Genomic DNA, 26,021 nt, shown 5'->3' with positions numbered 1-26,021 from the left:
TCCGTAGGTCTTGTTACTTTCTGCTAGAAATAATATCCGGTTCCGAGGTATAATCGGGTGAAAAAGCACCTGGCTCATGAGACATAGGGAACATCGAGTATTTAAAATGTAATATAATTGGACATGACCTCGCCGGGTCTTGAAGGGCATGGTATGATACAACCTGAACAGTACTTTGCCATTCATTTTGGGGAAGACTATTGGACCGGCATTCGAGGCCAAATCCGGCCTGCTTGTTGCATCATTACCGGCGTGCCGGAGCAAACAAAAGAGATGTCGTGATGATCTATCTCGGGGACACCTGGTCGGATTTTTAACCACTCATTCTTTTTTTTTTTTTTCCTCCTCTTGTTTGTCTTTCGGTGATGTATATGTGGTTATTCAGCAGTTTAATTTTGTATCCCCAGGTGAAAAGGAATTTAAATTTGGCTCACATGGTAACACTCACAGTCGGTGACTTGTTTGAAAGGTTCGACGGAATCATTTCTGTCCACAAGTGCATGCTAGCACACAAGACGGCCAGCTTAATGCTTGGAGGGCGTAACCTGCAACGTGGTGTGCGTGTGCATAGATGGCTTGCCAAGAAAAGGATGCGGAAGCGCTGCGTGTACTACAGAAGGAGCTATGGTAAGATGCGGCCTACGCTGTCCTGCCTCAATTTCAAGGGATTTAAAAAGCATAGTTCTGGTTTCTCACTCGTCCTCGTAATGTCTCCTAATCCGTTAACTCTGAAAAACACAGGAATGAATTCCAAACATACGAGATACTTTCAAGTCTCCCAAGTAGCCAAATAGATGTTACTGTTAATGTTTTGTAAAGTTTTCTCCATTTCGTACCACAATCAAAATGGAAGCCGATTGGTACAAGTCTCTTGAGGACCCGCAAAGCAAAATCAATTTTTTTTTGACAAATCGATATTCAAATTTCCCCAATTTTGACAGATTTGCAGCACAACTTGGTGGAGATTCCCCATTACATCATGAACGTTGCCTACATGAGTGATTTAATTGCGGTCACAATAATGTATGTAACATATTCTGCTTCCAGCTGATTGGGAATCACGTCCAATAACATCGACATCATATATGGCTGTTGCCTGTATGAGTGACGTCATGAACATGGTAACGCCGACACCAGCACGTGGTTTTCCATAAAAGTTTATTTCATATTAACCAACAATGTCCACTGGAGGGGACTTCCCCAATGCACCCAATTCCTCCTGTGGGTCGGCGGCAATGGAGGAATAAATCCGAGAGGTCGAAATTCCGCTCGGCATTGTCATTTTACAAAGATCTATCAATTTGTACTGAACAATGAGGAAATTACACTGGATGGTTTACCATTACCTTCCGCTTGTGAGCTGGAACAGAAATTTGTAATTTCTTTGGTGTGCCGGCGACGACTCACTGACTTCGTAAAATACACCGGAGTCGGAGAGGTACACAGACTCACCTCTCAGGTGTTTAGCCTGGGTTTGAATCCCGACCCAACCGTAAACTGTCGTCCCGGTGTTTCACAGGCAGTCAATGCGTGTGCCGTCCCTCGGATGGACGTTAAACTGGGTGTCCCGTCTGTCGGTGTTAGTTTGAGTATGTTAAAGATCACACGGTGTCCTTCACGAAGAGTAGGTGAAGCTATCGCCGGCACACCAAACAAATTACAGGCCTATCGTCCTGTGTCAGAGCGGTGACCCGTCCACAATTGTAATTCCAGCCATAGAAACTGATTCAGCATCACCGACGCTCTGTATGGAGCACGTTTCATTATGATAATGATGATCGTGCTGACTTGTTGCGTGCGTGCCATGTATCAGCCCATGTTTGTGATTAATAACAACAGTACAGCGTGATTTTATACACGAACCTGAAACCATTTTTATCGCCATGGTTTTGAATGAAGGTTAAACTCTCTAAACTCTCGGTTTTTCAGGCCACTGCTGGACAAGAACCAGAACGACATTCTACACCTGCTCATCTGTGAGATGGGGCATCCCAGTGGATTGGGTTACTAATACAAAATCCGATATGAGAGAGAGAGCGAGAGATAGTTTATTTAATAATTCGCCAGTCGTTTAATCGATACAGTTTAAGATTATTCAAAATGCATGGCTGGAACTTGTTTTGTTGAATAAACCTTTTGGTTAAAAGTTTTTCCACCTCATTTTGGCACCAGCACGTGTCATTAGATGCTATGATTGGCTGTAATGCCTGTGACGTAATTTCACAGTCACTTGTGGCCAAGAGCGAGGTGGCTTCATAAACTAGTAAGAGGTGACCACAACCACCCTTCACAATGTTGTGGAACGTCGGCTGAGACCCTCACCATTTTTTTTCCCCTTCGGCCCTTACTTTTAAATTTGTTTTATCTGCAACCGTTTGAGCGATTGACAAAAACTTTCTACATCGGAGCGCCTAGACATGGAGAATGTTTCAACAATATTACACGACAGGGGTCACACTTTTTTTTCTTTTTTTTAACGGCCCACCAGCATTTTTGGTGGCCCGGCCATATATACACAAAGAATTAAGTTAAGCACCCCCCCGTTTTTTTACAACCTCGCACATTACAAGTTTGTTGTCGTCAAAGCAGTGTAATATACCCATGATATTGCTATATTTTCTGGAGAAGTGATATTATGGTCACATAAAAACATAACAATCATGCCGTTTTCAATATTTTAATCTGAATAATTTAAGGTGAAATTTTTTGGGAATTTTAGGCATATTTTCACCTCAATTTAAGTATGGAGCTATAGGTCCATCATGGACAGTGTGGATGACGTTTATGTTTTCTAACGTACAGTCATTGTTCTGAGAAGACCTCTAGCGATCTTTGCGTCAATAACGTGTGTAGGACCCACGTGATCGGATGGAGCAAGGTGCTGTGACAACCATCCCCTGGCCTGCGTACAGTCCTGACCTGAACCCCCTCGAGCACGTTTGGGACATGTTGGGACGACAAATTGCGAAGATGGTCCCTCCAATAGCCAATCTGGATGAATTGGAACGTGCATTACATCGGGAATGGAACAACCTGCCACAGCAACGCATACGACGGCTTACAGGGTCTATGAGACGTAGGGTTGAGTCAGTGATCCGATCACGTGGGTCCTACACACGTTATTGACGCAAAGATCGCTAGAGGTCTTCTCAGAACAATGACTGTACGTTAGAAAACATAAACGTCATCCACACTGTCCGTGATGGACCTATAGCTCCATACTTAAATTGAGGTGAAAATATGCCTAAAATTCCCAAAAAATTTCACCTTAAATTATTCAGAATAAAATATTGAAAACGGCATGATTGTTATGTTTTTATGTGACCATAATATCACTTCTCCAGAAAATATAGCAATATCATGGGTATATTACACTGTTTTGACGACAACAAACTTGTAATGTGCGAGGTTGTAAAAAAACGGGGGGGTGCTTAACTTAATTCTTTGTGTATATTATTGAGTGGTGAATCAAACTTCATAAAAATCGGTATCCAAGTTTAAATTACTATTTGTCACGACACCTACAGATCACATTTCAGTGCTTTTCATACCCGCAACCTCACAACTCGTAATCACAGAACACTCCCGTCAGCTATTCGATCATCTACCAACTAACTTACAGCAAAATAATACGAGGCCAATTTTAATGTTTGCTGAAGAAAAATTTTCTTCACATATTAACCCATTTATTGCGTTTCCCTAAACAGTTGTTTGCTCTTCACAACATTCAGCTATTGACGACATAATTATTCATGAAATGATGGAAAACCGAAGTGCACGTCTTCTCTGAGATGGAGTCTCAGCACCGTGTGATCATTAGAGCAGCACCACGTGATCAAATGAATCATTCCAATCTCTCCTAAACTAGAATGGCACTCAGTGGAGAGCATACCTCCACCTGGTTGGCCATATCACTCAAAGGTGAAGAAAAAAAACCAAAAACCTTTAGAGGCCATTTTTCCCCGCAAAGCGGGGGTTGACCTTTTTCGGGGACCGTGGTTGTTGTTGTTTTTTGGTCCCCTTTTTGAAGCAATGTTTTACGGCCGGATGCCCTTCCTGCCGCCAACCCTTTTTGTCGCCTTTTACGACAAGCAGGGAATTACCAGTGAACTGGTACTCAATTAGCCGACCTCGGAAGGATGACAGGCTGAGTCAACCCCCCTGGCGTTAAATTCAGCGATCGACCGGGATTCGAACACAGGATCCTAGGTTCCTAAGCTGGCACCCTAGCCGCTAGCCCAACACTCAAAGGTGAAGAATCACTTTAAAAATTCTGCTGGCTGTATCCGGATCTTCACCAAAATTTAATCGATTCTTCCTTGTGTTACGGATTCGTCACTTCCGTTGTTGTGGTTCTCATCCACTGTAAACATTTTTGGTTGCATGTACTATTATTGTTATCGTTTAAGTGAGATAGAAATAACTGTTTTAAAAAGGTAAAAAAAGTTAGTGTTTTAAAAGAAACCGGAAACCGGATCGGGAACCGGATGAAGAGGAAGAGGAAGAAGGAGAGGAGAAAGAGGTGGAGCGAGTGAGGTCGGAGAAGGAGCCGAGCTGTTTGGAGGTCTGGAGCAAACACTGGCGAACGGAGGTCACTAGCGAACTTTGGGGTTTCCTGGAAAAGGGATTCCTGCGACAGAGTTGTTATCGCTGTGACAGATAAACCTGCGTGACAGGTTTTGCGGTTGATTCCGAAGAGAATCATTAGAGTGCCGTTACGTCTCGAGAATGGACCGTTGGCCATTTTACTTCACGCCTGATTTCGCATCGCTCCAGGTTTTTCCCCTCGCTTCAACCATTTCAACGGATCCAGCCGTTAACCTGGTGTGTGTGTGTAACGTGGATTTTGAGTGGGAATTTGCGGTTCGCCGATTGGGAGCCGTTGAATGTCCAGACCCGAAGGTGTGATTTCCCAGCCGCCTCTTGAGGACACTTTTGCCTATCTTTGGCAGTGTGATTGTCAACCGAGCGGGATTCTGGTCTCGATACAACATCGTTCTGACGATCACTGGAGCGTGGATCGACTTTGGTTTGAAGCTGGGACAGCGACATTGGGAATGTTATTTTCGCTCACTTGGAGCACAGTGAGTTATATTGTACGAAACTGATGGTACCATCATAGGAATGATATATTGGTTGTACAATTGATTAATATTGTTATTGTACTGTTATTCTTGTGTGACCTTAATACAATACTTGTTTGTTGGTAACAATTGGTGTGGTTTCACCATTGATCTTTGACATGCAGAATAACACATCTTTCTGCCGTGACTCCTCTCGAGGCTCGGAGGTACACCGTGACCGGGGTTTGGGGAGGAGCACGTAACACTTGTCACACACCCAACCTGTCCAACAACTTTCGTCCAAATCCATCCATAACTTTTTGAGATATCCTGCTGTGTATAGTTTTTGGCCCTATCTCCCAATCGTGAAGATTCACTTGAAAAATTAAATAATTATCACATCCGAATCCATATTCAGATCTTCACCAAAATCAAATCGAATCACCCTTGTCAGACACCAAACCGGTCCACCAAGTTTTGTCCAAATCCGTCCTTAACTTTTTGAGATATCCTGCTATGTATCGTTTTTGGCCCAATCTCCCAATGGTGAAGAATCACTTAAAAAATTATTGTAGCCGGATCCAAATCTGGATCTTCACCAAAATCTAACAATTTCGTCCATGTCACATACGAGTAGAGGAAGAATGGGGGTTCTGGGACACATTAAATTTAACATTGAAGTCAATGGGGAAAATTATGTTAACTTATTGATTCAAACCCCATCTCTTGAAAAATTACACCCTTTTTCTCCCTCTTTTAACTTATTAACTCTCCCCATTTTTCATTATACTCATACAGAGACCCAACGAATATTTGTTTCATTTTTAGGTAATAGCTTAATTTTCTTAAAAGCAGAATTACCATCTAAGATATTGATAAATATTCCATTAGAATTTGACTCTAGATGTCGCTGTTGAGCTAATATGAAATGATATACTTCTCTTAATGACCTCATCTGACCCCCTCCCAAACCACATACCATTTTAATAAATTATTTTCCCCTCAATCTCTTGGCAACCATCAAAGTTTTCAGTCCACTCAAGGATGTTGCCTCTTCGAGCCTCTAACTTATTTGTATTTAAATTTATTTGCTTATTTGTTTTATTTACCTTTACCCTTGTTATTTCTTCAATAATACCTATTTGATATTTCTCACATTCATGATGTTTTCCATTTATATACCAAGGCTGTCTGTACCTCCACTCTTTGGTTTGGTTATTGCTTGGTTCTATCATTTATATATAAGTAAAAAAGGCGGCGGTAGCCCGTTAAAATCCCTAACCCACCTTTTTATCTTATCACTTATATATTTATCTTAATATATCTCAACACTTATGCTTATCACTTATATATATTTTAACACTTATAACCATAAGGGAGACGATCAATTCCATTTTAAAAAATAAACCTCTTATCATCAAAAGCCCCCAATGCTTTCTTATTCACCTCTTCTGAATAGAATTGATGTTTATAACTTCTTATCGTATTCATTTTTCTAAACTCTTCTTTCTTTAAAGTTAAACAATTATAATAATTTTCAAAGTTTATTGTTTCTTTAATAGCATTTTTCTTTACCCCTTTTAACTTTTTATCACTCTTTTCAATATTATTATCAATATATTGAGAAGCATAAGCCTTATATCTCAATCCTATGAATTCACTAATTACCTTACCCCCAAATTCATCCTTAAACTTTCCAATAACCTTTTTATTCTTTGAAGAAAACAACTTATCACCTGACTTATAATTACTTGTATCATATATATCAATGTCAATCATATCTGAATAAACATCTTCTGTTTCAATTTTCAAAATAAAAATATCTGTATCCATATAAAGTAGATTAACATCATTTTGATATTTCTTCCTTAAGTTATTGTAAAAGTAATCATACATTAATGACTTTTGATAAATCAAGAAATGATGTTCTGATATAAATAGGTTTATCCATTTCAATTCTTTCTTTAACCAAATGGAGAGCACAAAAGTTCTCTGAAAACACCTCTGCTCTTTGAAAACTGGGTATATTAATTAATTTTGTTGCTTGTTTCCAAGATGTAGCAAGTCTTATGTTTTATCTATTCGTAACATTTTCCATTGTCTTTCCAAATACAGCGTTAGTCATTCATTTATAAAACTCCTTTTCAAAATCTGTTTTCGCTTCTATCCTCCTTTGTGTGTTAAAATCAATATATGTTTTCAACCAATGACTTTGGTTAAACTTTAAAATTCCATGAATCTTCTTCACTCTTAACCCTGCTGATAAATATTGTCTCAAATTCCTTTGGTGTAAAACATAATTTCCTTTATTATATAATGAAGTAAGTAATTTTTCTGTTGATTTACCTTTTGTATTAAATGATTGTTGATAGTCACTTAACCATTCTTTTCTTGGTCTTGCTTTATCAGGAGCATAAGGCAGATCTTTATGTTTATTATGAAGTTCCTCGGGATACTTCAAATCAACCTCAAAATAATATCCAATTTTAGCTTTATCCAATTCTTTTTGTGTGGAGATAACAATATCCTGTAAAACCTTTTCATAATCTTTCTCTTTAACCCACCTAAGTTCTCCACAAGGTAGGGCTTGAGACATAGCCCATCCATACAAATTGTTAGCATCATAATACATCGAATAAGAACTATCTTTTGTAGCATCATAATTGGAAAAATATTTGTTGTTAGCTTTAGCATATCTACTCGAACATACTTGAGATATTCCTCCTCGTTTAGCCTTTTCTATCATCAAAAGCATATCTACACCACTGATCAAATCCAAAGCCTATTTTGTCATTTTTAACATGGCACTCCAAGCTGAACCAGGAGCAGTGAGCGGGGTCTAATCCATAGGAATTTTTATTATGACAGACGCTTCGAAAAGTCTCAAATACATCAGCCAATAGGAGGGCATCAGTTTTAAGATCCAAATCATGATACTCTCCAAGGTTCTTTATATTAAACTTTTTCCAAACATTTTGTGCGTGAGTATAATCTTTATCAATTATATGACTTTTATTTAATTCGTTATAGAAATTTTCTTTTGAGGGAAGTTTTTTTTTTTTTTAATCTCTCAAACGAATCCATATAATCATATGGATATATACCCTTTTGTGATAAGAGTTCAATCTCTTCTTGATTTATGAAATACTCTGAAAGACTCGGAAAGTTTTTAATATTTGATACCAAGTTAGATAATGGACTTGCCATAAATTTAAATGTATCAAGAAACCGGATATGAGTTATAGGAGATGTATGAATTGTTTTTGTGAATGAAATGTATTTCTGATCCGTGTTAGGAATTGCTGAAATGTCTCCAGAAGTCTTTGAAAGTTCATTAATAAATAGATGCGTATCATAATGAGCGTTGTTATGAAGAAAGACAGGAATGAAAGAGGGGAGTTTATAATTAATATTACAACTTTGATGAGCCGGACCTCTATATTTACCTGTAAGATGACAATAGTCTCTAACCTTTAATCCTTTATCAATTTTCTCATCACAAATATGACATACAGCCTTTGGTTGTCCAAACTTTTTTCTCTTCTTTTGTTAAGCACATTGGTTTATTGGTTTTTTTTCATTATTTTAGATAATTTTATACAATCCCTTTCCAGTCGCCTCACAAACTCCTCTGAAGCATCTTTTCCTCTATAAAGTTCTAACTTGTTGTATTTATCACCTACGGATGATTTTATATAATAACAGAAACTACAAGGAGTATGTTTTTGATATTTATTTGTGTGTGATTTTTGGGGATTTGGAGAAGGAATATCTCTCTTTTCAAGGATACTTTCAAAGTCAGCATGTATTACAAACGGATGTTTTATGGTTTTGTTGAAATCTTTGAATGATACGTTTGAACCTTCCCCCAGCATATTAATTATGGTGGATTTATGATCACTGCAGTATTTTGAATGCTGGTTTAATCTTTCTGTAGTATGAAAGGAGTTGAGACAACGCTTACAAAGATATGTTTTACATTTTATATTGACTACTTGTTAGGTGATTAATCTTGATAAATTTTTAATGTAAGCATCGTGTGAATTTTCTTCTGAGTTAAAACAAAGAAGGTCAATGTGTGTTTTCTCATCTTTATAGTTATTATAAATTTTTAAAATCTGAACTTTGTTTGTATCTGTTAATCCATATACATCAAGAGATAAATTATTCATTTTCTCAAATTTAGGAATATCTATTAATGACATTGGAAACTTTAAACCTTTAACATTTAGTGTATTCTCATATTTCTTATAATGAGATACTCTCAGGTTTTGAATGTGGGGGATGAATATGAGTGAGAACAGACCATAGGAAACATTTATTATCTTTGTTTTTAATATTAACAACCGCTTTTTAAAGTTTTACAACCCTTGGTAAATCAATGTAAGAAGAAGCTTTAAGAGGGTCTGATTTTAGAATGTGTATATCTAAGAAAATGATTTTACTTATACTATGTCCACTCCCTACAAATGTATTATCTTCATCCTGCTCCTGTTTTACAAGTTCACCACAAACACCTGATGATAAGAAATCTTGGAATGATGTGATAAAGTGAGGGTCTGTTCTCATAGAGAGAGTTTCTTCAACACCATCTTTTACCATACCCATTTTTACTCCCACATAAAACTTTAAAGTATTCATCTAAGTCAACGTATCTTTTACAAGTGTTTCAACATCAGGTTTAACCATCTCAATCGCCTCAGCTATTGATTTTGGTCCAGGAGTTTCAAACTCAAAAACCCTTATCTTAATATGTCCCTTAAATGCTCCATCAGAGTTTTTAATAGAGTATCCAACTAACTCTTCATTCTTCTTGTGTTTTTGTGATTGAAGGTGTCAAGGAAAACCCTTCTTCAAGACATCCTTAGAACAGACATCACAATGTTTTGTTTCTTGTTCAAGCGGGGATATCAGCTGAAAAAGATTGAATGTGTGTTTGTGGGTTTGGAGGTGTTTTTTGTAATATTTGTACTCATGATTACAAACGTCACAAAACGTTGTTTTCATCTCTATTTATATGACAAAACTTTGCTTAAACTAAAAAAATCAATTCTTGGCACAGCTCCAAAAATAGTTAGTCTCTATGTTGGACACTGTTTAAGGTTTCAGACCTTATTTTTCAATTTTCAAAAATCAATTCCTGGCACAGCTCCAAAAATAGTTAGTCTCTTTGTAGGAGACTGTTTAAGGTTTTAAACCTTATTTTTTAATTTTTCTTTTGGAGGAGACTGTTTAAGGTTTATGACTTTTTTTACCGAATAAATACAATGTTTCAAAACACAAAATACAAATTTCAATCGATTTCCTCATTTAAAAAGGACACTGAAATATATTTCACTGATGTAAAATTGAACAAAGATGATTACAATAACTTTTGGATTAAACCTATTATGAAGGATAATATGAGCTACTCAATCCCTTTTAAAGGAAGAGCATTCTCTGTCTTTGGGAAGCCATCAATTAAAGTAGTTATAACAAAAGTTTCACCACTATTTATGGAGATCTTCAACAAACTAGAGGAGGTAATGAAAGATGTTAAAGTATCAAAAAATAAAACTCTTTTTGCTGAAGCTATTGAAAAGGAGGATAAAACTATTAGCTCGAAACACGGTGAAATTTCTATATTCTTTAATAAGCCTGAATATGTTAATCTTGATGAAATGAAAGATGTTAATAAAACAGGAGAAATGTCATTTCGCTGAATAGTATACACAAAGAATTAAGTTAAGCACCCCTACACAACGAATTAAGGTAAGCACCCCCTAATATATATTCTTTGTGTATATGTATACATTGGCATATATTCTAAGGTATGTGAGATCAAATAATGATTGGTATGACATTAGCAATTATCCATTGATGAAATGCAGATGAGTGCACTCATCCGTGACGCCCATCGCTCGTGCAGCACGTGTTATCATCCACGTGGTCGTGATTTTCTGTAAATGCACTATCATCACGGGTTATTGCAAGTCACGCCTGAGCTCGTGTGGGGGTTACATGGTCATTTTCTCGTAATGGTGGCTCGTAGACGGTTGTCGGACGGAGAACGATGGCGGATAATAGGCATGATCGAGTCCGGAATGTCCAGAAAAGCTGTAGCTCGAACGTTTGGTTACCACCATTCGGTGATCAGTCGGTTGGTGCAGAAACACCAGGAAAGGGATGCGGTGAAGGACCGCCCAAGGTCTGGAAGACCTCGCGTGACAACAGTCCGCCAAGATAGAGCGCTTTTGAGACTGGTGCGACGATATCCCTTCGCCTCGAGCCATTTCCTGAAGGACAACTGGCTGCCCAACAGAAGGCTATGTCACCGTACCGTGAGGAACCGCCTGAAATCGGCCGGTTTAAGGTCAAGACGAGTGATCAAGCGTCCAAGGCTACTCAAACGACATCAGAGGGAGCATTTGGCATGGTGCCTAGCGCGACGTGGATGGAACATCCGGTCTTGGAGGCGAGTTCATTGGTCGGATGAAAGCCGGTTCTTGCTGTACGTGACAGATGGGCGTGTTCGGGTGTGGCGCCACAAAAACACCGCGTATGCACCTAAAAACATTCAACCAACGGTACCCTTTGGTGGTGGCTCGATTATGGTCTGGGGATGCTTCTCCCATGACTGTAAGTTGGACCTGATAACTGTGCGAGGTAACCTCAACGGAGAGCGATATGCCGAGGAAATCCTGAATACCACCGTAATCCCGCACTTCGATGACCACACCCTCGCCAGCAGACCCATCTTCATGGATGACAACGCCAGGCCTCACCGTGCGAGACGCGTCCGAGCCTTGCTGGAGCAAGGTGCTGTGACAACCATCCCCTGGCCTGCATACAGTCCTGACCTGAACCCCCTCGAGCACGTTTGGGACATGTTGGGACGACAAATTGCGAAGATGGTCCCTCCAATAGCCAATCTGGATGAATTGGAACGTGCATTACATCGGGAATGGAACAACCTGCCACAGCAACGCATACGACGGCTTACAGGGTCTATGAGACGTAGGGTTGAGTCAGTGATCCGATCACGTGGGTCCTACACACGTTATTGACGCAAAGATCGCTGGAGGTCTTCTCAGAACAATGACTGTACGTTAGAAAACATAAACGTCATCCACACTGTCCGTGATGGACCTATAGCTCCATACTTAAATTGAGGTGAAAATATGCCTAAAATTCCCAAAAAATTTCACCTTAAATTATTCAGAATAAAATATTGAAAACGGCATGATTGTTATGTTTTTATGTGACCATAATATCACTTCTCCAGAAAATATAGCAATATCATGGGTATATTACACTGTTTTGACGACAACAAACTTGTAATGTGCGAGGTTGTAAAAAAACGGGGGGGGGGGGGGGGGTGCTTAACTTAATTCTTTGTGTATAGTTAGGAACCATTTTTAAATTACCTTAACTATTAGAAATACTAGTGGGGTCACCCGTGGAAATTCCACGGGCATGGACGTGTGTGACATTTAGACATCTTGATTTAGATGCTGCACGTTAAATTTTACAAAATGGTTACTGGCAATTCATCAGATCCAGAAATGGTGTAATGAACACAATTTATTTATTTCATATAATATGTGACCCCTCACACTCTCCTCTCTCCATCCTCACGCCTCTCCAATCCCACTCCTCCTCACACTCCCCTCCAATACCTCCTCACACTCCCCTCCAATACCTCCTCACACTCCTCTCCAATACCTCCTCACCAATTGCTTCTCACTCTCCTCTCCAATCGGCCATCACTCTCCAACCCCTCGCTCCTCACTCTCCAACCCCTTGCCTCTTACTCTCCAACCCCTAGCTCCTCACTCTCCAACCCCTCGCTCCTCGCTCTCCAACCCCTCGCTCCTCGCTCTCCAACGCCTAGCTCCTCACTCTCCAACCCCTAGCTCCTCACTCTCCAACCCCTAGCTCCTCACTCTCCTCCAACCCCTAGCTCCTCACTCTACAACCTCGAGCTCTTCACTCTCCAACCCCTTTTTTTTTTTTTTTTTTTTTTTTTTTTGTATACAAGATCGAGGCTCGTGAAAGAGCGAACATTAATCACACAGAAAGACAAACCGACACATAAAACATAACATAGGGAGCGGTGGGGAGAGAGGGGGAAGGACACAAACACAACATTTGAGAGCAGGGACCGAGAGACATGGAGACATCGAGAGATCTGAGAGAGGGTGAGGGCTTTGGGGGGGGGGGCGTGGGAAGGGGGCAGTGGGAGAGGTATAAAACATATGGACACTGCCAGGACTTCCAGGAAAGAAGTTGGAATTTCAAACAAGGTGGATCTGGGGTGAATTAGCGGGGGTAGAAAAGATCAAGGTTTTGGATGGGGGAAGATAAGAGATGGTGGTGAACAGCTGTTTTAAAGACCTGGAGGGAGGAGTGGGATTGAAGGGAGTGAGGGAGTTTGTTCCAGAGGCGGGAGAAAAGAGGAATGAAAGAGTGAAGGTGAGCGGAGAGCCGAGATTTCGGCAGTTTAACCATCAGAGGGTTGCTGGCAGATCTTGTGCGACCTGTAGGAATATTTGGGGGACAGAGCACAGAGAGAGCTGGGGGTGCAAGGCCGGAGAGGAGTCGGTAGAAGACAGAAAGACCACCTACCTGCCTGCGGTGAGTGAGTGAAAGGCCCTCAGAGATAGCTTCATCGCGGGAGATTCCAATAATTCTGAAAGCTTTGGTTTCAACAGCGTGAAGCCGAGCTAGGTGTGAGGCAGGAGCACCGGCCCATAGGGGAGAACAGTATTCCATTGAGCTGCGGATGAAAGCCTTGTATGTGGTGAGGAGCTCAGGTGTGCCGAGGAAGGACTTCGCACGACGGAGGATGCCCAGTCGGCGACTGGCTTTGGAGGCCAGCTTGGAAATGTGGTTTTCCCAAGAAAGATCATGGCAGATAGTGAGACCCAAAATCTTGAGCGACAGAACTTCTTGGAGAGGATTGTTGAGAAAGTAGATGGGAGGGTTGTCCAGTCGATCTTTTCGGAGAGACATAGTAAGAGTGTGAGATTTGTCAGGATTGAAAGACATGTTCCACTTGTTTGACCAGTCTGTGATTTTGTCCAGGTCTTCAGAGAGTGAGGAGGCAGCAGACTGCCGATCTGAGGGAAGAGGAATGGAGCGGCAGAGAGTGGAGTCATCAGCAAAGAGATAGAGAGGATTTTCGAGAGAGTCAGAGAGATCATTGATGAAGACCAGAAAAAGCACGGGGCCCAGAACACTGCCTTGGGGAACTCCAGCCTGAACAGGAAGAGGAGATGAGAGAAACCCATTCAGGGCCACACGTTGACGACGACTAGAGAGGAAGTCCGCCAGCCATGCGTGGAGATTTCCATGGATACCAAAGGAGGAGAGTTTGGTGAGCAGAGCGGGGTGCCAGACCGTGTCTAAGGCACGTGATATGTCGAGGGAGACAGCTCTAATTTCCTGTTTGGCATTGAGGACCTCCATCCATTGTTGAGACAGCAGAAGCAGCATGTCCAGAGTAGAGTGACCTGGTCTGAAACCAAATTGATGATCAGAGATCAAGCCATTGGAGAAGAGGAAAGATTTCATATCAGAAGCAATGATGGATTCCATGACTTTGCTGATAATTGGGAGAAGGCTGATTGGTCTGTAGTTGCTAGGATCTGTTTTTGCACCTTTTTTGTGCAAAGCGGTGATGTTGGCTGATTTCCAAGCAGATGGCAGTTGACCTTGAGCAAAAGAGAGGGTGAAGAGAACAGAGAGAGGGTGAGATAGAGCAGCAGAGCAGGATTTTAGGACCCGTGGGCTGATGCCGTCGGGTCCAGTTGCAGAATCAGAGTCGAGGGTTGACAGAAACTTTTCCACCTTGTCAGGAGGAAAGGACACGGAGTCCAGAAGCAGCAGGGTACGACTGGGTATGGTGGGTACAGAGAGGGATGGGTTTGGGACACAAGATTTAGAGGCAAACACAGAGTTGAGGCATTCAGCTTTTTCACGTGCGGAGTCAGCTGTGTAGCCGTTTGAGGTAAGGGAGGGGATGGAGGGGGAACAAACACCAGAAACGGATTTGACCAGACGCCACCAGGATTTGGAAGAGGGAGACAGATAAGAGAGTTCGGTCTTGAGAACGGAGAGATATTGTTTCCTGGCTCTCCTGAGGGTGGACACACACTTGTTTCGGGCTTTGTGAAAGGAAATGAGATTTCCTTCCGTTGGATTTGCTTTCCAGGAGACGAAGGCAAGTTGTTTCTGGGCAACAGCCTCACCACAAGATTCCGTGTACCATGGACGGGAGGAAGGGTATGACAACTGAAGACGAGATGGGATAAATCTGTGCATGAGAGAGAGCAATTTACTTTGGAAGAATTCCCAGGATGAGTTGATGTCAGAGGTGGTAGAGATGGGAGACCAGTCCAGATGATTGATGGCTGCTTGAAGACCGTGCCAGTTGGCCTGAGTGAAATGCCAGACTCGTCGACGCTGAGCAGGCTCCCTGAGGATGGTCAGAGAGATGTCCACTTTAACAAGGACATGATCAGATGATCCGATCGGAGCAGAAGAAGAGCAGCAGACATTTTCAGGGAAGTTAGTCATAACCAAGTCCAGAAGAGAAGATGTTCCGTTGACTGAGATCCGGGTCGGGAAATTGACAGATTGTGTCAGTCCCAGTGAGTCGCAGAAGTCCTTTGCTGAGGAGCCATGGCTGGTGAGAGAGGTACCCACACCCAGCCAACTGGCATGATGACAGTTGAAATCACCACATATGAGGAAGAGAGAGTTGGGATGAGTAGATAGAAGTTGGTCCATATCATCAGACAGCGAGATGTAGATGGAGTCATCACTGTTTGGTGGACGGTACAACACACATATGAACAAGAGGTGGGAGCGAAGGGGAAGCCGTAGCCAGAGGTATTCCTGGGGGTGAGGTGGAGAGAGTGCAGTGCAGGGCGAGTGAGGAAGAGAGTTTTTGATAAAGATAGCAACCCCGCCTCCAGGACGAGGCTCAGGTCTATCATACCGGAGGAGGGAGTAGCCCGGGAGAGATACTATGGAATCAGAGACATCATAAAGGAGGAAAGTTTCTGTTAAGCAGATCACGTCTGGTTTGACAGAAGCAACCTGTATGGAGAGATCAGTTAAGTTTGAACGAAGGCCCCGGATGTTTGAGGTCCATACCGTTAATGAAGAGGAAGGGGGAGCATCAGATACAGAACAGGGGGGAGGAGGGGTAGGGTAAGATGTGGAAGAGGTGGAAGAGGTAGGGAGAGCTGTTGAAGGTGTGTCAGAGATTTCAGAATAGCTCGGAGAAAGGGAAGGATGGGGCGGACAAAAGGTTTGATGGTGATTGGGTGAGCCACAATGAGGTGTTATTTGAGGAGGGGGAAGAGCGAGGCAGAAGGTTGGGGGAGATGGAGGTGAGAGTTTGAAGGGGGAAGAAGCGGGGAGGACGCTTTGAGGAGGGGGAGTGAGAGGGGGGAAATTGAGAAGCAATGAGGGTGGGGAGATTTGAAGGGGAGGGGTGAGGGGGGAGTTTGGGAGGGAAGGGACAAGGGGAGGGATTTGAAAGGGATGGGATATGGGGGAGATTTGGAGGGGAGGGGTGAGGCAGGAGTCTAGGAGGGGAGGGGCGAGGGGGCGTCTTGGCGGGGAGGGGTGAGGGGGTAGTTTAGGAGGGGAGGGGTGAGATTGGATTTTTGAAAGTGTACGATTTATGGGAAACGAACATTTATTGCAAAATGAGTTTCTTGTGACCTTCGAGTTAAAAATACGTTTAAGGACGCTGGATGGAGGATGGAGTGCAGGAGAGTTTAGGGAATGTAGAAAAAAGGCACTATAGGAGATGGATATTTTTTTTGGGATGAATTGATTTGGTGAGCAAGTCGAAAGCAGCCTTTTAAAGAAGAAGAAGAAAAAGGTGTTATAAAATATGACGGAATACATAACTTCAGGGGAAAGTGTAAACATTGAAGGTTAATGAGTGAAAACTATCTGGGGAAATGGGGGAGAAACACGTGGTCGAAGAACGAACGAACGAATAAGAATGAATAAACGAATGAGAACAGAGAAGGAAATGTTTTTTTTTTTTTGTTTTGTTTTTTTGAGTTGAGATTTACACAAGGAAGTAGGCTATGGGTGAAAAGCCTGGGAATACAGAGAACGAAAGTTATTGGATCACAAACGACGGACCACTGAGAGAAAAACAAAGCCTCAAGGTTGTACAGTGCACACTGTACAAGGCCTTGCTCGCGACACGGCAAACAGACGATCAATTTATGAAAGACTAGCAGAGGTACCCGGCTTTGCACGGGAGTGGGAAGAGGAGGGGAGGGGGAAGAGGAGGGGAGGGGAACGGGGGGGGAGGGGGGAGGGGGAAGAGGAGGGGAGGGGAATGGGGGGGGAGGGGGGAAGGGGGGAGGGGGGAGGGGAAGGGGGGGAGGGAAGGGTGCGGGGGTGCCCAGGGGAAGAAGGGCCCCTCCCCTCCCCCTCCCCCCCCTTTCCCCTCCCCCCCCTCCCCTCCCCCCTTCCCCCTCCCCCTCCCCCCTTCCCCCTCCCCCTCCCCCCCTCCCATCCCCTTCCCCCTCGTTCCCCTCCCCTTCTCTTCCCCCTCCCCTCCTCCTCCCCCTTCACACCAGGGGGGTTGACTCAGCCTGTCATCCCACCGAGGTCGGAAGTCGGAACTCATTGTCGTCAAATAAATGTAGCCTGTATGTTTCACTCTTTGTCACATGCCGTTGGTCCCATGTCAATCGGATGAAGTTGAAAAATTAACGTTACGAAGGTTCTCTGGGACGTACTGATTCCGAATAATGAAGTTGAAAAATTAACGTTCCGAAATACGCTAATTACGCTAACAGAAGCGCTGGAGGGAGCACTGCGCTCCCTCCCTTAGATTCCCTCCCTCTTCTGCTAGCGCTAATTACGCGTAACACACTAATTTTAAAACCCGAAGTTTTTTTAATTTTAAGGTGTGCTGTAGTCAGAAGCGCTAGAAGCGCTGCGCTCCCTCCCTTCGAATCCCTCTCTCTTCTGCTAGTGCTAATAATACGCTAATTTTAAAACCCGAAATTTTTTAAATGTTTATGTCTCCGTGACATTCCTGGGACCATCCCGAGTCGAACAGTACTTTTCCGCTCGCAAATCCGTCCACGGGTTCTCGAGATCTTAGAGATCATAGATAGATCAGGATACAGACACAGAGGCCAACTCTACTTTATATATATAGATAAACACCGAGAAACAACCAAAGTTGCACACAATAACTTCACACACCGAAAGATAAATACAGTTTCGACAAAATACAATTGTGAACAGACTTAACTTCGAAAAACGTGGAGACCGTGTGGAGCTTCGAAAATCCCTGCCGCCGTCTCCAAGATCTCGCGAGATCTCAATCTCTCGTCTGTTTGCCGATCTCTTTGATTGATCTCTCGCGAGATCCCTGTTCACGTTCCTCGACTGTCTCGTTCTCCCTCCTCATCGTTGTTGCAGCAGCATCCTGTGCGAGTCTGTGTTCATGTTCGTCAAGCGTCTCGTTCTCCCATCTCGTTCTTTTTCTTGCTGCATCCTGTTCAAGTCTGCAAAGACGTTCGTCGACGGACTCGTTCGCCCGTCTCATTCGTTTTCTTGCTGCATCCTGTTCAAGTCTGCGTTCTTCATCGACCATCTCATTCATTTTGGAAATGGAAGTTTCTACGCAACGCATGAATTGTCACGATCCTCAAGAAAAAGTGTCTCATGATCATCAAATGACAAATGGCAAGTATATTACATTGTGAAAATTAAAGATTTCAAATAAACCTATTTAAAGTGTATGTGCACATAAGTAATAAAAAAAAACGAAGAAATATCTCTTGGTAATTTCCTGAAACATATTTTACTTCCAGATAATAATGTTGAATGAAATAAGAACGAAGAAATATATGTCGTTTTTGTGATGACTGTCATCAAAAGTAAAAGTAATACAGTATATCTTAACGGAAAAGAAAAAGCGAATTTTTAAGATATGTCGACATTTTCCCCGTCTGTTATTTTAGGCGGTGTATTTTCGTGTATCATCGTGGCGCGATTTTAAAAAATATATCTCTGCATTTTCCCATGTGTGCGTGAATGTTCTCAATTATTTCTGACACCGCGTCTAAAACCATCGATAAAAATTAAATCAGATGGTGAATTCGAGATAAAATCGTGAGGGTGACAATGAATGGGCTTTATTTTACAGGCCTTTGAGAAATCATTTCGTTCTATAAACGGAAACTTTCATGGGATTCTCTTCCCGGTGTTTTTCAAGCGAGTCTAAAACTATGTTAGCGACTGTTAAAAATGAAATGATATATCGAATTAGAGTTGAAATAAACCTGTGTGAGAGAGAAAGACAGCACGGGCCTAACTAAACAGGCCTAACAGCTATTCGAGTTAATAAAATGGTGGATATTTGTTTACATGAAGCCTCTCCAAGAATGGGTGGAGCTACTCTGTAAACGGAGTAAGCCACACCCCCGGACAGACAGACAGACAGACAGAATCACCGCAGCCTATTATAATATAGATAGTCGTTGAATCTGTTAATGAAAAAAAGTATGTGGATATAGATGGTAATGTTTTTTTCTGCTAATTAAATATGAGTCATTATTCAAGTGAAGACTTTGGGGATTATGACAGTGATGATAGTATCTCTATTGGAACAGAAGACAATTATGATAGTGAGAGTTTGTGTTCTAATGATAGCTATGAAAGTAGTTTTATAGATGATGAAGATGAAGATACTGATGAAGATGATGATACTACTACTACTACTACTACTACTACTACTACTACTACTACGCCACGCCACGCCATTTTGCTGCTCCTCGAGCCGTGCTATTTTCGACATTTCCATCTCACCCTCTTCCGTTTTCGTTTGTATTTTTGGTTTATTTGGGTTATTTGAACCGAGTTGGTTCATTTTGTTACTTTACTTTGACGTCCCGTTTGAGTTATTAGTCCTTTTGTGTTTGGGCCTAGCCGCGGCGTGCGGCCGCACCCGTGTGGGACTAGATTTGTCGCGCCCGATTTGTGGCGTATCACAAACTGTTTGACTTCCTTGTTTTTGCTTAATCACCCTTGACTTTCTGTGCTAAATTTGCATAGTTTTGGCGATTAAGCCGATAAGTTATTTGCTCAACGCCCGTTTGATTATCCTTTTGAGTTAATCTTTAGCATACCTGCACGGTCGTGCTGAAATAAGCAAAAGCTCACGAACGAGCTCATTGATATTTTTTTTTCCATTTTCATTTGACGGGAAATATACCGTTAATAGTAATCATGCCTCTGGATGGTACGTGGGCAAAAATGGCCGCTACTACCTCTGGTGCAGGTGGGAACCGCCCTGCCCACCCGTTTAAGGCGTTAACAAGGAAGCACGGGGTGAAATGCGAGTTGGGACAAATCACCCAAATAGAGGCCTATGTGAACGCACTCGCTAGTGTGGTTGATCCAGCAACGATAGTTGCAGCCTCGAAAATGTATGGACAAGCTGTGTTCTTTCTTAACTCAGAGGCTGCAGCAAACAAAGCCATTGAGAAAGGGATTAGTGTGAGAGGACTCTTTGTACAAGTCGAGCCGCTCTCAAGTCTTGGTACAAGGATAATTATATCTAATATACCTCCTTACGTGCCTGACAATGTCGTGGTGCCTTTCCTGGAACGACTGGGAGTGTTGAGATCACCCATCAAGCCTGTGTCTTTGGGCTGTCATGAGCCCTCCCTACAACATGTCTGGTCTTTTAAAAGACAAGTATCCATTGAATTGGGAAAGGAGGCTGAATGTGAGGGGTCGTTTGTTATTCCTTTTGACGGAAAGAATTACAGGGTGTTTTATATGACAAACGAACCCCGTTGTTTTGTATGCAAAGCGAAGGATCACAGGAGAGCAGACTGCCCCACCATCATTAAAGAGGTTGCAGCACCTCAACGTCCAGATCAGCCTCGAGAGGATCCCAGCGTCACTGTAGGTAACCTAAGAGAGGCGGTTGCTCCTTTGTGCTCGAGGGCAGTGGACCCTCAAGAAAGTTCTATACCAGCTTCTCATCCCAACTCTTCTGATGCCATAAATCAATGGCAGGCAGTGGGAGCAGGGAAGGCAAAGAGAGCACAGAAGAGGAAATCAGAACCCGCAGAGGATGGGACCACGGAACACCCTGGTACAATTGAGGATGACACGGGAAGTAATGTGTCAAGGGGATTTGTAACGCCTAGTATTCTGAAGGAGAAAAGAGTGGTAACCCAATCTGAAGAAATGGAAGAAGAAGAAGAAGAGGAAACTATTCATCAAACGACAGGATATGGAGAGTCTTCTCTCTCAGATCCACCCAAAGACAGTTTGAAGAATGAACAGGAAGGGAGACCGTCAGGTAGTAAACCCAGCACGGAAAAGACAAACAACCTAGAGGTATCTGACTTGACAGGGCCAAACGATACTGTGATGTTGGCTCCTGAGAAAATGCATCCAATAATTACAACTGCAACGAAGCTTCAAAATAAACCAGGGATTGAAACGTCTACAAGAGCAGTTCTGAACCGAAGGATTAACACCGAAGTTTCAAAGGATTCTGAAGTAGCATTCATCGGAGGGACAGACAGAGAGAAGGAACCAGACACACAAGCATCAATAAAGTTGCTGGCACTGACCGACATCTCAGGTGATGTCACTTCACTCACTGTTGGCGCAGAAAGGGGAATAGTTGAGCACATCTCTATTTTACGACCCCAAAAGGTTGGATCTCCTATACCAACTGAGGAGGAGGCATCCATTCCCACAGGTGTAGCAACGTCCGCCGCATCAGAGCGAAAGGAGCGTTCCTCTGCGCCAGAAGATTATGCCAAGTCAGCCTTGAGAGACGACATGGCAGAAGACTTGACACATTGTACAAGTCCAAAGGAGAAGGATCTTGAACCTCCAGACAGCGATGATGAGGAAAGTATTGGTGATGGGGAAGACTATCAAGGGTCACTGACTGGTTTAGAGACAGACCTACCGGCAGGGCGCCATTCCTGCATTCCCAGCCAGGAGATACTTGAGTTCCTGGAACAAAGCTTGCATAGCAGGAAGAAAGTGGAAAATGCGCTGAAACGGTGGAAAGATTATGACTTGCTAGTGCATTCCTTGTATGCACTAAGGAGAGAGGGACATAAAACAAGGACTTCAGGCTCGGCCGAACAAGCCCGAGTCAGGAAGTTTCTAGCAAAGTTGTTGAGTTACGGGCCTGAATATAAATTCGTTTAGGAGGATGAATTTCACAGAAACAAAACTCTCAATACAACAATGACATCAAACTTACGAATAGGATCATTGAATGTCAATGGCTGTAAGGATGCATTCCGTGTGCACCAGGTATTGTCATTCTGTGTGAAGGGAAAACTTGAAGTAACCTTTTTGCAGGAAACCCACACGACCCCAGAGGCTGCATCCCGATGGGAAAACCAATGGGAAGGCTTGGCCTTTTTCAGTCACCTAACGGACACATCTTGTGGAGTGGCTACCCTCTTTTCACCAAAGAGGAAACCTGAAATACTTGTCGTAAAGGAAGCCAGTGTGGGGCGGTTGCTACATATAAAAGCAAAGTTTGAAGAATTTGTTGTCAATTTCGTCAACATTTATGCACCTTGTGTAGGAGTTGCAAGGGGGATTTTCTTCAACCGGTTGCAGAGATTCATGCTCACCTTGCCTGGTGAAGAGTGTGTAATTCTTGGAGGAGACTTTAATTGCACTCTAAACCCCTCCCTTGATCGAATAGGTCAGGAGCCGCATAATCCCTCTGTAAGAATATTACAACAAACCATAACACTGTTAAACTTGAGGGATACTTGGCACATACAACACCCCACAGACAGAACATTCACGTATACGAGTATCAGAGGTGGTCATATATCACAATCCCGGCTCGATAGAATTTACGTGTCTCACCGTTGGTGTAAGAGTGTCAGTGACTCCGGCATAAAAGTTGCCCATTTCACAGATCACAAATTGGCCTGGATTAAGTTTTCCCTGGCGGAAACAAGGCGAGGCCCTGGCTTGTGGCACCTGAACAATGCTTTAAGTCAGGATGAAGCCTTTTTGTCAATCTTTTTGAATTTTTGGCAAGCCTGGAGGAATAAAAAAGGAGATTTTTGCTCACTTGGATTCTGGTGGGATGTAGGCAAGGTACGATTGAAATTGCTGTGTCAGGAATACTCGTATGGATCGAGCAAAACACTTGGGTTAGGGATCAAAAGACTGGAAGAGGAACTGCTGCACCTTGAGAAGCACCTGGCCACACTTACCTCTACTGAACTGCAGGCATACCAAGAAAAAAAGAGCACCCTTAAAGCATGTAGTCGTGTGAAGGCACGAGGGGCATATGTGCGCTCTCGTTTGCAGTTTATTTCTGAGGATGAATATGTCCTGAATTATCTCAAAGGGGTGGAAAAACGCAAAGGTCAATTCAGGGCTATAGCGAGTGTTCTCGCAGAAGATGGTCTCTTGCTCAATGGCTCTGAGGATGTTCAAAAACGAATTAGAGCCTTTTACGCTCAGCTGTATTCGGGTAAGAGCACAGATGCAGGTGCAGGTGGCACTTTGTGGAGTAGTCTTCCTGAAGCCTCTGTAGAAGACCGGGAGCAGCTGGAGACTCCATTATCTCTGGAAGAATTGAAAACCGCCCTGCACAGCCTATCAAGAGATAAAGCCCCTGGCATGGATGGCTTATCATGTGAATTCTATATAAAAGTATGGGACTTGGTTGGACCTGATTACCTAAGTGTAGCTCAGGAAGCATGTGATACAGGTATAATGCCCCTTTCTTGGCGTCGAGCGATGCTGGTCTTGATTCCCAAGGAGGGTGACTTGAGAGACTTGAAGAATTACCGCCCTGTGTCTCTGCTGTGTGTGGATTATAAGGTCATGGCTAAAATGTTGTCACTCCGTCTTGGACCAGTCCTGACAAAATTAGTCAGCCCGGACCAATCTTATGCCATTCCAGGCAGGACAATACATGACAACATATCCCTTGTCAGAGACCTGATACAGTATGCGGACATGACTCGGACTCAAGTCGGATTTCTTTCCTTGGATCAGGAGAAAGCCTTTGACCAGATGAACCATGAGTATCTGTTTGAAACCTTGCTAACATTTGGGTTGGGGAGGAGATTTGTAGGCATGATTCAGACGTTGTACATGTCGGCAGAATGCCTAGTCAAAGTCAACGGTTTCTTGCTCGCGCCCTTTCCATTTAAGAGAGGAATAAGACAAGGATGTCCCCTGTCCGGCCAATTATATTCCCTATGTATCGAACCCTTCCTTTGTTTGATGAGAAGAAGGCTAACTGGCATTGTGGTGCCACACAACAGGGTCAACCTCAAACTTTCTGCATATGCAGATGATGTTCTCGTGTTTGCCAGTAATGCAAGGGATATGCAAACAGTTTATGATTGTCAGCAGGTCTATTCAGCAGCATCGTCTGCTACAATCAATTGGAGGAAAAGCTCGGGGCTTCTAATTGGACAAATGCAGGTAAAGGAGTTACCAACACTTTTTCAGAAATTGACCTGGAGTCGCAATGAGCTCAAATATTTGGGGGTGCACTTATCCACTTCCCATGGGTCCTCACCACTCATTAACTGGAACACTTTAGGGGACAAGATCGAAGCAAAGTTGAGAGACTGGAGTGGACTACTAAAAGTCCTGTCTCTGAGGGGAAAAACACTCCTTATTAAACAGTTTATAATTCCGAAGTTAGTATTCAGGCTCTCTTGCATAAGCACTCCAGAGGAGTTTCTGGTTAAGATGCAGAGGAAGCTACTGGACTACTTTTGGAATGGTAAACACTGGGTTTCCCTGGGCATTCTGAGCTTGCCTTTTGCAGAAGGTGGACAGTCTTTTCCCTGCCTTCGAAGCCACTACCACGCATCCAGGCTGAAGACCATACAACGTTACCTACATGTGAACCCTGCACCGCAATGGTGCTCACTGGCATCATACTTCTTCAGCAAAGTGCTCAATCTTGGGTACAAAAGGAATCTTTTCATCATTACATCTCGGAGCCTGTCTAGTGCTACATTGCCTCCTTTTTATCAAGAAATGCTGAAGGCTTGGAATGTAGTCGACGTACAAAGAACAGTTCCTTATCCAGGCAAGGACCTGTTAGAAGAACCGCTCATTCTCAACCCTCTTCTACAGGGCCCAACTCTGGCTTCCTTTTCAGTACGAAGGAGCCTCTTAGCTGGTAGCATATCCACAGTGGGAGACCTTCTGAACGATGGTAAGAGAATGCTTTTACCCAAGGAACTCGCAGCGAAAATGGGCCTGAGGACAATCAGGATCCCCTCCAGGATACTTGAAGAGGTCAAAAGCTCCTTGCCTCCCGATTGTCTGGAATATCTAGAGAATCCCAAAGAGGGTGATGGATCTGGACAGATGTCCATCGGTAACTCCATGGATTTTAAAATCCGACCACGATGTTGCGAGCTCTCTCAGCCAATACCTGCAAACAATATGAGTAAGACCCCTGGCACAGTGGAAATGTCGATCTGTGGGCTATCAAGGAAAAATATATACCTGCTAGTGATCCACTCGCTCCATTATATAGCTCTTGCAACCCGACTGGATACTCCCTGGCGTGAGATTCTTCCACTTCCTTCGACGGTTCATCCACGTTGGGATTCACTCTATCTCTACCCAACGCCAAGAATGATGGCAGACTTAAGTTGGAGGTTGCTACATGGTGCACTGAGCTCTGGATCTATGATGCGGCACTTCACTAACGTCTCAGAGGATTGCTGCTTTTGTGGTGAAAGGGAAACTATATTTCACATATACCTTCAATGCCACCGTCTTGAACCAGTGTTCTTACTGATGAAAAATCTTCTCTTGCGCTTCTGGCTTCACTTCTCTCCAACACTTTTTATCATCGGGCACCCGGTAAAGAAACTAAGCAAGTCACGAGATCTCCTTGTTAACTTTATTTTAGCCTGTGCAAAA

The 26,021-nt window shown here is 43.0% G+C and overlaps 3 protein-coding genes across 3 annotated transcripts in view; 1 reads left to right on the top strand and 2 right to left on the bottom strand.

Moving 5' to 3' along the window:
- The window catches only part of LOC137427723 (40-kDa huntingtin-associated protein-like), a 30,598-nt gene extending 28,449 nt beyond the window's left edge, over nt 1-2,149 (top strand). Inside the window, exons 11-12 of the mRNA XM_078777846.1 lie at nt 572-627; nt 1,930-2,149. Coding sequence (XP_078633972.1) covers nt 572-627; nt 1,930-2,011 — 138 coding nt within the window. The 3' untranslated portion in view covers nt 2,012-2,149. The remainder of the gene's footprint in view (nt 1-571; nt 628-1,929) is intronic.
- Nucleotides 1-26,021, bottom strand: part of LOC137427722 (uncharacterized) — a 162,220-nt gene that overhangs the window by 86,086 nt on the left and 50,113 nt on the right. The gene's annotated exons all lie outside the window — the stretch shown is intronic.
- Nucleotides 1-26,021, bottom strand: part of LOC137427735 (zinc finger BED domain-containing protein 5-like) — a 196,192-nt gene that overhangs the window by 150,447 nt on the left and 19,724 nt on the right. The window lies entirely within an intron of this gene.

The sequence above is a fragment of the Myxine glutinosa genome, chromosome 5 (assembly GCF_964187855.1).
Source record: "Myxine glutinosa chromosome 5, kmMyxGlut1.1, whole genome shotgun sequence".
NCBI lineage: Eukaryota > Metazoa > Chordata > Myxini > Myxiniformes > Myxinidae > Myxine > Myxine glutinosa.
The sequence above is the reverse complement of the archived record's forward strand: the minus strand, read 5'-3'. Positions and strand labels throughout refer to the sequence as shown.